General features: G+C 37.5%; 1 protein-coding gene across 2 annotated transcripts in view; it reads left to right on the top strand.

The window, feature by feature from the left end:
• Positions 1-12,825, top strand: part of LOC126412402 (serine protease svh-1-like) — a 467,630-nt gene that overhangs the window by 356,619 nt on the left and 98,186 nt on the right. For both annotated transcript variants that reach the window (XM_050081990.1, XM_050082000.1), the window contains one exon: positions 7,758-8,096. In XM_050081990.1, coding sequence (XP_049937947.1) covers positions 7,758-8,096 — 339 coding nt within the window. The remainder of the gene's footprint in view (positions 1-7,757; positions 8,097-12,825) is intronic.

Raw genomic sequence — 12,825 nt, 5'->3', positions numbered from 1 at the left:
TGAGGCAGCTCCACATAATAGGTGGCAATAGCCTCACGTGCGGTGCTTAGCTGCCAACTCCTCTTGAATAATGTCCAACATGCCTTGTATATTTTCTAGAGAAATGAAAGAGGTATTGCTCTCCTTTTAATTTTAGGAACAATTTCAATATATTAGCTATATTTCATGTGCACAGTGTATCACCTTAAACCCACCATGCAAACTAGGCAGTGACAATATTCTTCACAGAAAACTTCTCAAAATACATTCTTTAGAGGACTTAATACTGAAGTATAACAATAACTATGGGCAATAGTGAAAAGAAAGCCAGTTCATTATCAAACTATGATGTGGGACTAAAAGATGTGAAAAAATCAATTTATTTACCAGCTAGTTTCTGTAAAATCAAATAAGAAAGCCTGCATAACAGAGAACACATGCAAATTTAAAAACCATAGTTTTTTAATTGAAGAAAAAGCTTTACTGATAAACAATGTAGAGAGATGCGTATAACTTTGCTTCATTTACATAAAACAATTTTTTTGAGGCACTCCTGATGACTCAAAATTTGTATCGTATGATAGAGCATCCGGCATCCCTGTTGTGCTGGGTGACATGATAGAAATATGTGTTGGTGTTGGTATCCTGTTGTCCCTGTGTGAACCAGTTAAATTGTTATACCGTATTTACTCGAATCTAAGCCGCACTTTTTTTCCGGCTTTTGTAGTCCAAAAAACCGCCTGCGGCTTGGAATCGAGTGCAAAGTAAGCGTAAGTTCTGAAAAATGTTGGTAGGTGCCGTTACAACTAACTTCTGTCGTCGAATATATGTAGCGCTACGCAGGCATGCTTCACAGGCACAAAGACAAATACTGGCACCAAAACCTCTGCGTCAGTAAATAAATAAAAAAAAGGTGGAAGACGAGCTTTTTTTTCTCCGCCCCGAGTTTCGACCACTGCATTTTCATACATTATCCAACGAAGTAAATACAAATTCCTTATTGTTCCTCTTCGAACGTAGCAGTATTTCAATGTACTACGAAAATCCGACTGGCAAGACTGTTTGGGATATTTGTCAATATGGCCAACTCTGCTTTCTGAATTTTTTCCTAACTGTGAGAAGAAATGGTTGCTAATAGGAACTTTTATGAATTGTGAATCACATGCAGTATTCTCTTCACCATAAGAATAATACGAATATAAACATTTTGCCATGTATTCTTTCGTGTTTGCTGCTATCTCATTTAAATCCTGTCCGCCTAATAAACTACGAAACCAGAGTGAGACAACAGCAGACGCGGAAGAATATACATACCATGTCATGTTTATATTCGTATTATTCTTATGCCTAATAGTGATACAGTCAAAAATGAAGCACAGCAATTGACTAGATTTTTAAATCTAAGATGTCTCTAATTTCTATGCACAATGTAATGTACTAAAGAGGCGTCAGCAAAGATTTTCAAACGGAAAAAATTTTCGCTTAAATTCTCGTTCAGAACATCTTATATCATACGCAGTCTATTATTTGATTCTTGTTGATCATTATCAAAGAAAGCAGCAGTGTAAGTAGCAACGAATAGCAGTCTCATGCCATTGTTTCGCTAATGAGACGATTCCTCTCTTTTTATTTTATTATTTTTTTTTTTTTTATTTATTTTTTTATTGTAAGCGGCGGTAGCGTGCACAAAAGCAAACCATGCCGCGAGCGGCGACAGGCCGTAAACCCTCATTTTCAGAATGCGACAAACAATGCATGACACAGTACAGTAATGCATTTTCAGCTTTGAGTGACGGAAACACCTATAACAAAGAGAACTGAACTTGTCAGATCAAAGAAAAATAAGCAATCAATTCAAACCAGACGAAGCACGCGAAAAAGGAAGGGTACCCGTATAAATATGGACGGAGCGCCTGACGCATAACAGCGGCTACCTGGTAAAGCTTAACTGCTAAGCTTACGACTCGAACCAAACTACTACAGCTGTATCGTCATTCATTCAACCTAAATTGTGTCTAATATTACAATGGACCAAGTTTGTTTCGATTTGGAAGTGCGGCCTAAAACTTTTCTCTCCCCTTGAATTTCGAGTCTCAGATTTCTGGTGCGGCTTAGATTCGGGAAAATTTTTTTTCCTCGATTTTGAGTCTCATTTTTCAGGTGCGGCTTAGATTCGAGTGCGGCTTAAATTCGAGTAAATATGGTAACTCTTTTTCTATTCTTTTCATTTCAGTAATTTTTTTATAACCAACTTTGACTTGTATCCACAAACATACAAAAAAGAGAAACATGAGGCAGCTCCACATAATAGGTGGCAATAGCCTCACGTGCGGTGCTTAGCTGCCAACTCCTCTTGAATAACGTCCAACATGCCTTGTATATTTTATTGAGAAATGAAAGAGGTATTGCTCTCCTTTTAATTTTAGGAACAATTTCAATATATTAGCTATATTTCATGTGCGCAGTGTATCACCTTAAACCCACCATGCAAACTAGACAGTGACAATATTCTTCACAGAAAACTTCTCAAAATACACTCTTTAGGGGACTTAATACTGAAGTATAACAATAACTATGGGCAATAGTGAAAAGAAAGCCAGTTCATTATCAAACTATGATGTGAGACTAAAAGATGTGAAAAAATCAATTTATTTACCAGCTAGTTTCCGTAAAATCAAATAAGAAAGCCTGCATAACAGAGAACTCGTGCAAATATAAAAACCATAGTTTTTTAATTGAAGAAAGAGCTTTATTGAGAAACTATGTAGAGAGATGGGTATAACTTTGCTTCATTTACATAAAACAATTTTTTTGAGGCACTCCTGATGACTCAAAATTTGTATCGTATGATAGAGCATCCGGCATCCCTGTTGTGCTGGATGACATGATAGAAATATGTGTTGTATCCCGTTGTCCCTGTGTGAACCAGTTAAGTTGTTATAACTCTTTTTCTATGCACCCCACCAATTCATGGTTGCTTCTGCATTATATCATGAGTCACATCGTGTATAATATATCACCTCACTGAGAACCATGTCTAATATTTTCTAGATTATTTTTGCTTTAGTCTTTGAGTAGAGTTCTCTCTTCTTGGCACATGATACTTTCAACCAAGTTGAACTGGAATATTATTATTTATATTATTATTATTATTATTATTATCATGTTTTAATGAAATAAATTTAAAAAATAGCTACAGAGAACTTTTGTAGGCTGTGTGCTGTGATATGGGGATATCAAATCAATATGCTCTCTGCAGAAATCAAAGCAAATTCGTTGCTGGAATCCACATTTAATTCCACAAAGGTCTCTATCCCTCTTGATTATTTTAAGTGATACTCTCTTTTCAATCATCTCCTTTTTATGCTGCCCTAGAATTCTGCCAGCTTCACCACTATATGCTGATAGCTTCATATCTCAGTTAATGCTCATAGATGAGTCAACATTCAGTGAATACTTATTAAATGGGCTACTTAAATTTGGTGAACATGTTCTTTTCATTCTTTCAGTAAACATTTATTATGCTTATTGCAATGAAGTCATGAAAAACTGTTAGAGCTAATATGAAATTGCAATGTCACCTTAATTTTAATTTTTGTGCCTAATGGGGCTCTCAGCAGTTGCAGTTGAGTCTTTAATTTAACAACTCCTTTTTCACTCCCAACTGTTGCCTCTTTTTGTGCCAATATGTTCCTTAATTAGTGGGCTTATATTTTGGTGTCTTGTTGGTCTTTGCACCCTTACTTTACTTTTAGATTGTTCCATCTTCACACTACCTGTTGCGACACAGCTTGCTATGTGCCAGTCCCTATTTGGATGGGTTCATCATTTTATAGATAGAATGATAGTATGATACTTTATATTCCTAGGGAAACAGCAATTACATTGTCATCTGAGATTTGGAAGAACTCCTCTTAATTAGTTTGGATTTGAGGTTCTTGATTTTTCCACTCTGGTATTTGCCCACTTATTAATTCGAATACATAAGTGGCACCAAGTCATGGCTTTTCATTAGTTGATTTATTATGTAACATATGCCCTCTGGATATCTTATGAGTATTCATCACATGTTCTTGTCATACTGTTGTTCACTTAACATATTTTTGGCCATTGGGTTTTGCTCTGCTTGATTTTTTGATGTTGTGACAACTAATTATGATATATCATCAGTAGTGATAATACTTAGGTGATAGATACATCCACTATTGTGTACTTTGTAGGTTGCATTGCAATGTTTTGCTTTGAATGAGGACAGGTTTCCCTAAGAAATAGTGTGCTTCTCGTCTATAAAAATTAGGCTTTTTATATTAAAAAATGGTGTGATATGTTATAACTCTGTGACATCAAAATAGTTTGGTGCTAACTATTATGTGGATGTATTCTTTTTTGTTATGCTGCATGTGCACAAGTACTTTTCTTAACACTGCAAATTGTATTTTGTGGGTTTAAGGTCTTTTATTATTACACTTCATTTTCTGCAAAGTCAGCTGTAGTGTACTGTGATATACATTGAGTATATACTCATTTTTAATATGCAGGAGCCTGAAGATGGCATTATTGAGATGCCAGAACTGGCTATCTAAATGAAATAATCTTCAAAACACAAGGCTGTTTGGCGATTATGATTGGTAAATATTTGACCAATCACTGTCGCTTATTCACAATTGATCAACAAATAAATATATTACACTCTTCTTTAAGCCAAGATTATTAGTGGAACCCTATTTCATCACCAGTGAATAATCACTGTTATAAATAGGTAGTTCACAGCCTATAAACATTCTCTGTTTTTTTAATTAAAATATCCTGGTAATAATAATAATAATAATAATAATAATAATGATAACAGTACCAATAGTGATCATGTTAAAAGTCTGTTAACAAACTTATTCAATTCAGTGTGTTGTACAAATGGTTTGTGGTATGTCTGAGGAACTGTGAAATTAATCAGCTAATGTAATAAATATATTAATGCTTACTGTGAAGAGTATTGTAAAATTTGGATTCATATAGAACTACTTGTGATAAATACAGAAGTGACTTAAGATGCAAAACTTTTAAGAGAGCACTAACTGTTATACCCTTGCTGTTATATGGTAAAGAAGAAACATTACAGCACTGCTAAAAAAGGAAATGGAAATAAATCACACAATGAAACAGAAAATATAGACTCACGTGTTGTGACCATTCTGGAGTTTTCATCTATTAGTCTTGTAAGACCTGTAAAGCCATTGAACATAATGATTCGGTTAGGTGATGAGAGTTTTTAAGGAAATTTAGTAAGCTGCCATGCTGTAACTATGTAACAGTACGGACTTTCTTAATACTGAAAAATGTTTTTGTGTGCTGAGAAAACAAATGCTTGGACAAATATTCTGTCTATAGAAACAGCTTTGTATAATTATTTGATTAGTAAAGATTCCCACAGTTATCTCACTACTGCCTCTGTAGTCGAATGGTTATCATTGTTTCCTTCCATTTGAATTTGATTCCCACTGCCTCATCAGATTTTTTTCTGAGGTAGGGGGGAGGGGGGTTCTGGAACAGGGTCCACTCAGCTTCATAAGGTCAAATGAGGAGCAGCTTGAATAAGGAGGTAGCAGCACCATCAGGATTCATCTACTGGCAATAATGGTGGGAGGAATCGGTGTCATGCTAATTACATGTCCCATGAACATATATCTTTCCTCACACTGCCTTGTAGATAGTAGTCTGCCTGTTGGAATGATCTAAGGCCTAATTTGTGAACAGTGTGTACATTTATTTTAGAGTATCTCACTGAATTCTCACACTCACTTTCCATTATCTTACTTCTGTCTAAACTTTACTGACACTAATTTTTGCACAGTTTTGGTAAAATCTGACATTATCTCAGAATGGTGCACAGTCAATGATCACTGTAGTTCCGATCACTGTAGTTCCAAACAGTCTATTCCACATCCGCAAACATAGAGTTAATGTCCTGTTTGAGTTCTGTCTTCATAACTTAAGGACATAGTTTCACATTTAATGCATCAGCGTCTCGGCACAGACATGGTCTGTGTAATTAGCTCCTTCATATCATAACATAGTTCTTGTAACTTAATGCATTCATTAACTGTGCACTTCTGATCAAGACTGTTACCTAATGTTTCTTATGTATGATATTTTGATTATTTTATCTTTATTTGATGTCACACTTTTCATTTGTGTTCAGTCCTTGAATGTACACATCCTCAGATAATCCTCATTCTTCAGTATTGTTTTTATCGTTATAAGCATATCTGTTGTACACACATCAAAAAAAGTTTTGCATCATCCCGGTTCTCAGAACTCCTGAAGATAGACGTTGACTGTGGATATTGTATCACAGACACAGTCCTTTCGACTGTTCAGAGATGTCACTAAACACTCCCAAAGATGTAAACAACCATGCATGAGCAGCACCTATTAGACAGAGGGGGTCCAACAGCCAATCAGTTCCAGCTATTCCACAAGAAAGGAGGTACACGGCTCGTGTTGCCTGTAGTTCAACAATGCCTAGACGGTCAATACCATGGCTCAATCACATCCGTATTGTTACTTTGTGCCAGGAAGGGCTCTCAATAAGGGAAGTGTCCAGGTGTCTCAGAGTGAACCAAAGTGATGTTGTTCAGACATGGAGGAGATACAGAGAGACAGGAACTGTCAATGACATGCCTCGCTCAGGCTGCCCAAGGGCTACTACTGCAGTGGATGACCGCTACCTACGATTATGGCTTGGACGAATCCTGACAGAAATGCCACCATGTTGAATAATGCTTTTCGTGCAGCCACAGGACGTTTTGTTTTGACTTAAACTGTGCACAATAGGCTGCATGATGCACAACTTTGTTCCAGATGACCATGGCAAGGTCCATCTTTCCAATCACAGCACCATGCAGCGAGGTATAGATGGGCCCAACAACATACCAAATGGACCACTCAGGATTGGCATAACATTCTCTTCACCGATGAGTGTCGCATACGCCTTCAACCAGACAATGGTCGGAGAGGTGTTTAGACGCAACTTGGTCAGGCTGAACACCTTAGACACACTGCCCAGTGAGTGCAGCTAAGTGGAGGTTCAGTGCTGTTCTGGGGTTGGATTATATGGGGCCGACGTACGCCACTGATGGTAATGGCTGTATGATACATGAATGCCATCCTCCGACTGATAGTGCAACCATATCGACAGCATATTGGCGAAGCATTCGTCTTCATGGTCGACTATTCCCACCCACATCGTGCACATCTTGTGAATGACTTCCTTCAGGATAATGACATCGCTCAACTAGAGCGGCCAGTATGTTCTCCAGACATGAACCTTATCGCACATGCCTGGGATGGATTGAAAAGGGCTGTTTGTGGATGATGTCATGAATGACATGACCCACTAACCTATCTGAGGCATCTGTACCAAATCACCATAGAGGAATGGGACAGTCTGGACCCACAGATGAACTTGTGAATAGTATGCCACAATCAATACAGATACGCATCAATGCAAGAGGACGTGTTACTGGCTATTAGAGGTACTGGTGTTTACAGCCAGCTGGACCACAACCTCCGAAGGTCTTGCTGTATGGTAGTACACCATGCAATGTGTGGTTTTCATGAGCAATAAAAAGGGCGGGAATGATGTTTATGTTGATCTCTATTCCAATTTTCTGTATAGGTTCCGGAACTCTTGGAACTGAGGTGATGCAAAACTTTTTTTGCTGTGTGTATTACAACTGGTAATTAATGCCTGCATTTTGTTTCTCTTTTCCAAACATTAGGCACCTATTGAAATACGGCTTTCAGGTGGTAACAGCTCAAGAGAAGGTCGTATAGAAGTGCGATACCATGGTTTGTGGGGGACAGTGTGTGATGATGACTTTGGGGAAAACGAAGCTGAAGTGATGTGCCGCATGTTAGGGTTTAATGGAGTAGCTGAACCAAAGAAGAATGCAGCTTATGGTCCAGGTCAAGGACAAATCTGGCTTGATCAGCTTCATTGCACGGGAAAAGAAAAGTCAATCAATGAGTGCTTTCATTTTTCTTGGGGAAACAGCAACTGTAGACATGATGAAGATGCTGGAGTTTTCTGTCACCCTTTTGATGATCAGTATAGTGTGGTGAGTATATGGTGGATGAAAAAAAGTAATGTCAATCTTGTATTATATTTATTTAATGCTAGTGACATTATTAATTCTGCATGGTTATTTATATTAGCTACTTAGCATTTTAATAGTCACATTTTTTTTCACGTACCTCAAAATGATATACTAGGAAAAAAGAATCAGAAGGGGGACAACAATGTTTATGTAATATGAAAGTATTATGGTATGATTGGTTCCACAAGTTCATTCTTGTTCATTTTTTTCTTTATCTTAAATATGAAGAGACTGATAATATATCTCCATAAGAATAATCTGTGTTGTTTCACTATTGCTGTTATAAGAAGTTGTCACAAACGCTTTCAAGCATCAAAAAGAGCTAAGTTCACTTTTATATTTCATGTGACACAATATTTGTTCTTCTGAGATTTATAAACTATCCTGAGTTCATGAGTGAAATTACAAAGGTTTGTTACTCTATAGACATAAACAGTGCAACTGAGATAATGATTTAGTTATTACTTTACAAGGTTTCATCATCTTGTCTTTATGATTATATCTGTGTTGAAATTTCTTCTACAAGTAAGAATAAGTATGCAGAGTGAAATTTACACTCTGCAGCAAAGTGTGCACTGATATGAAACTTACTGGCAGATTAAAACTGTGTGCTGGACCGAGACTCGAACTCCCCTTTGCCTTTTGTGGGCAAGTGCTGTACATCCTGAGCTACTCAAGCATGACTCACAACCTGTCCTCGCAGCTTTACTTCCATCATTATCTCATCTCCTACCTTCCAACCTTCACCGAAGTTCTCCTCTTCCAGGAGTGCTAGTCTAGCAAGTTCAGCATGAGAACTGTGATGTTTAAAGGGTAGGAGATGAGGTACTGGTGAAAGTAAACCTCTGGGGATGGGTTGTAAGGTGTGACTGGATATATCATTGAGTAGAACACTTGCCTGTCAAAGGCAAAAATCCTGAGGTTGCATCTCAGTCTGAAACATAGCTTTAATCTACCAGGAAGTTTCATATCAGTGCACACTCCACTGCAAAATGAAAATTTCATTCTGGAAACATCCTCCAGGCTGTGGGTAAGACATGTCTTTGCAGTATTCTTTCCCCAGGAGTGCTAGTCTTGCAAGTTCTCCAGGAGAACTCCTGTGAAGTTTGGAAGGTGGAAGATGAGATACTGGTGGAAGTAAAGCTGTGAGCCTGGGTTGTAAGCTGTGCTTAGGTAGCTCAGTCGGTAGAACACCTGTCTGGGAAAGGCAGAGGTCCCAAATTTGAGTCTCATTCTGGCACATAGTTCTACTATGGCAGGAAGTTTCAAGAATGATTATGTCTTATGTGATCACAGGAGAATGCTCCTGTTGGTAAATTCAGTCCCCTAAGATTCCTATATCAATATATGCTTGGTGCACAAAAAAGAGCAGGAGATATTCATTCATCTGTTCATTATCACCTTGTGTTCTGTAAATGCTATCATGAAGAAGATCCTTCAAGGATGTGGAACACTCATGTAATATGTGAACAGAAGTAAGCAACCATTGCAGGCTTCATTGGTTATGTATAGTAGAAACTAACTACAAACAGTGCCAATACACTTACACCATTAATTATGGTAATTACTTTTTATAAATTGTGGAATTATTAAATTAATAGAAATGCCGAGACTTTGGAAAAACCACTGGTCTTCCTCTTACATTATGTGGCTGCTGTTTTCATTCGCTACTTTATACTAAGTATTAATACAACTTCAGTTATTTCACTGTTATTGACACTGTTAGCTGTCTATACAAGGTGAACCAGCTACAACTTGCACTGCAAATAGCGTGGAAATGGAAAGTGCTATTGATATGCAGTTTTCACAGAATTGGTTGGTAGTCAGGGACTTGTATTGTTAGCCAATCAACAGATTATAATAATACTTAAAAAGTGAATGTCTTGTGCAGACCTGTTGTTTTTTTTTAAAATGGAACAATGCCTATTAACAACAAAAAGTAGGGCAAATTAGAATGTCAGTGGTGTTTGTTGCAGGATTCTAGTGCAAGTCATTCATTAGATCTTGTATTTTGAAAAGTTTCGACATCAACATTTGTTTGTGTGATTCAACCTGCATAGTTGCTGAGTATGATGTTGTTATGTTTGTTTACAGTGTACTTGTGAGTTCCTTGAGTTCACTGTGAATTACTAGCCAGTTAGTGTGTGACAGTCCAAGCAGAAGGCCATGAGTGGATGATGGTATTTACCAATGCAGAAAAAGATGACATGCTCATGGTGTATGGAAAATGTAGGAAGAATGCAGTTTATTTTTGTACATTGTATGTGGCAAGATATCCCAGTAGACATCAACCATCTTGACAATTATTTATCAATCTCTTCAACCTGTTATGTGAAAGTGGTAGAGTAACACCTATACAATGTAATATATGCAAACAAATGATGACAGATGGGGGGGAATTAATGTTCTTGCTGTTGCAGTTGGATCACATGTTAGCTCCTGCACAATTGTACAAGGCAAGCGTCCTATACATTCCCAATTGACAAAGATACTATTGCTATCACATCTCTCTCCATTAAGAGCTGCGTGTAAATGATTATGAGAATCGTGTTAACATCTGTACATGGGTGTTAAGAGAGAATACTCTAGACATATCTACTTCTAAATCTACATGATTACTCTGCTACACACAATAAAGTGCCTGGCAGAGGGTTTCAATGAACCACTTTCAAGTTGTCTCTGTACCATTCCACTCTTGAATGGCACACATGAAAAATGAGCACCTAAATTTTTCTGTGCGATTTGTCTTGTTTTATTGTGATGGTCATTTCTCCCTATGTAGGTGGGTGCCAACAAAATGTTTTCGCAATTGGAGGAGAAAACCAGTGATTGAAATTTCATGAGAAGATCCCGCCGCAGCAAAAAATGGCTTTGTTTTAATGACTGCCACTCCAATTCATGTATCATGTCTGTGGCACCATCTCCCCTATTTCATGGCACTATCTCCCCTATTTTGTGATATTACAAAATTAGCTGCCCTTCTTTGAACTTATGGTGCAATCCTTTGTATGTTAAGTGCAGGCATGTTCCAATGACATGGCACTAGTAATAGTGAATTGGGGTAAGCCCAGCACACTCTCTGGCCCCTGTACCTCTTACAGTGATACAGCACTTGTTTCACATCAGGAATAATACTTTGAAGAAGAACCCATGTCCAGAGACTTACCATTTCCATGCTAAATCCATTTGGAAACATGTTTTCTTTGTAGATATACAACAGGGTAGTGATTTTTTTTGGGGGGGGATGTTATGTTGAATAGGCTGATGTCATTTGATGTCTATCCTACCTCTGTGACTTGGATCAAGCATCATTCATGTGTCTATGAGTGTCAGAGCAATACGGTTGAGTGCATGTTTGCAAAATACACTGACATGATCCTTCAGAATGATGAAGCTTACAGTAATGGAAGAGCTGCTTGTCACTCTTATCAATATCATTCTCCAGAAAATCTGACTCCATTGCATATCCTTTTCACCAAAATTATGCAACAACTTTGAGAAAGGGTACACTCACCATCAGCAGGCATGACTGTGGTGGGCCAAGGTGACACTGCACGCTTGAATTGGAACGGGCTGTACTGGAGTACATTGAAGAGAACCCATGAAGTGAATGAGCATTTTATTCAGTTACTTGTATAAGTGATCTTATTACAAACATGTTTTCAGATGACTGTATCATGGAAATGGTACATTTCTGGATATGAATTCAGTTTAAAATATTACCTATTCACTGCCCTCTAGAAATTCTATAAGTTTGTAACAGCAATTTCTGAACACTGTGTATAGGCAAGTTTCATCTTCTCCATCATTCCTGACTTTGGATGCAGTCATTTCATATTTTGTCATCAAGACAAATATATTTCTAGTGTTTCTCTACTTCACAAACAGCAAATGTTGTCATTAGTAGAACTAAAATTAATTTTTTTTCAGTGGTATAACTGTAAGACCACCTTGCAAGTAAATACAAAGCTTGTACCAGACAACAACTAAAGCCTTTTTTACTGCATATGACCTTGCAAGGCAAAACACATGGCAACCAGGGGAACATGAATGCCACAAAAATAGCAACACAAATATTGTCTGTACACCTTTCCTGTCAGTACTAGTGACAGATGCTACTGTATGTTTTTTTCTGGCTTCTGTGTGATGTGTGGAAGTTAATCCTTCACTGCTGAGCACATGCTCATGATATTCCATGCTTGGTTTCTACTGGTTGTATTTTAGCCCTTTTTATAGTAGCAGAAAATATTTTGATGTATTTTAAATGCTCTTTTAGTGTATCCTCTGCTAGTACGATGTGACCAGAATTGTTAATGCACATTGTTGCTCCATTTGGATCAGTTGCTTAAGATATCTTTGTAAAATAGGCAGTCCATTTGGAGCACCAAAAGGCCCAATGACATTTGTAGAGATTGAAATGGTGTATTAACTGGTACAACTTGCTGAGTGTACATCTAATTGGAGCTGTAGATATGTGTCCATTAAGTTTATCTTCAGAAATAATTTGTGTCTCAGCAGTTTGTCAGCAGGACTTCTGGAGCTGGGTTTCTGAAACATAAACTTGTCCATGGAGTAGAAGGAGTTGTCCAAAAGAAATGATTTTAAGCTAGATTTAAAACTTGATCGCTACCTGCCAGACACTTTATGTTGTTGGGCAAATGATCAAAGATTTTTGTTGCTGAATAATGTA

This window comes from Schistocerca serialis, chromosome 1 (genome assembly GCF_023864345.2).
Source record: "Schistocerca serialis cubense isolate TAMUIC-IGC-003099 chromosome 1, iqSchSeri2.2, whole genome shotgun sequence".
Classification (NCBI taxonomy): Eukaryota; Metazoa; Arthropoda; class Insecta; order Orthoptera; family Acrididae; genus Schistocerca; species Schistocerca serialis.
This window is presented reverse-complemented; position numbering and strand designations above follow the sequence as displayed.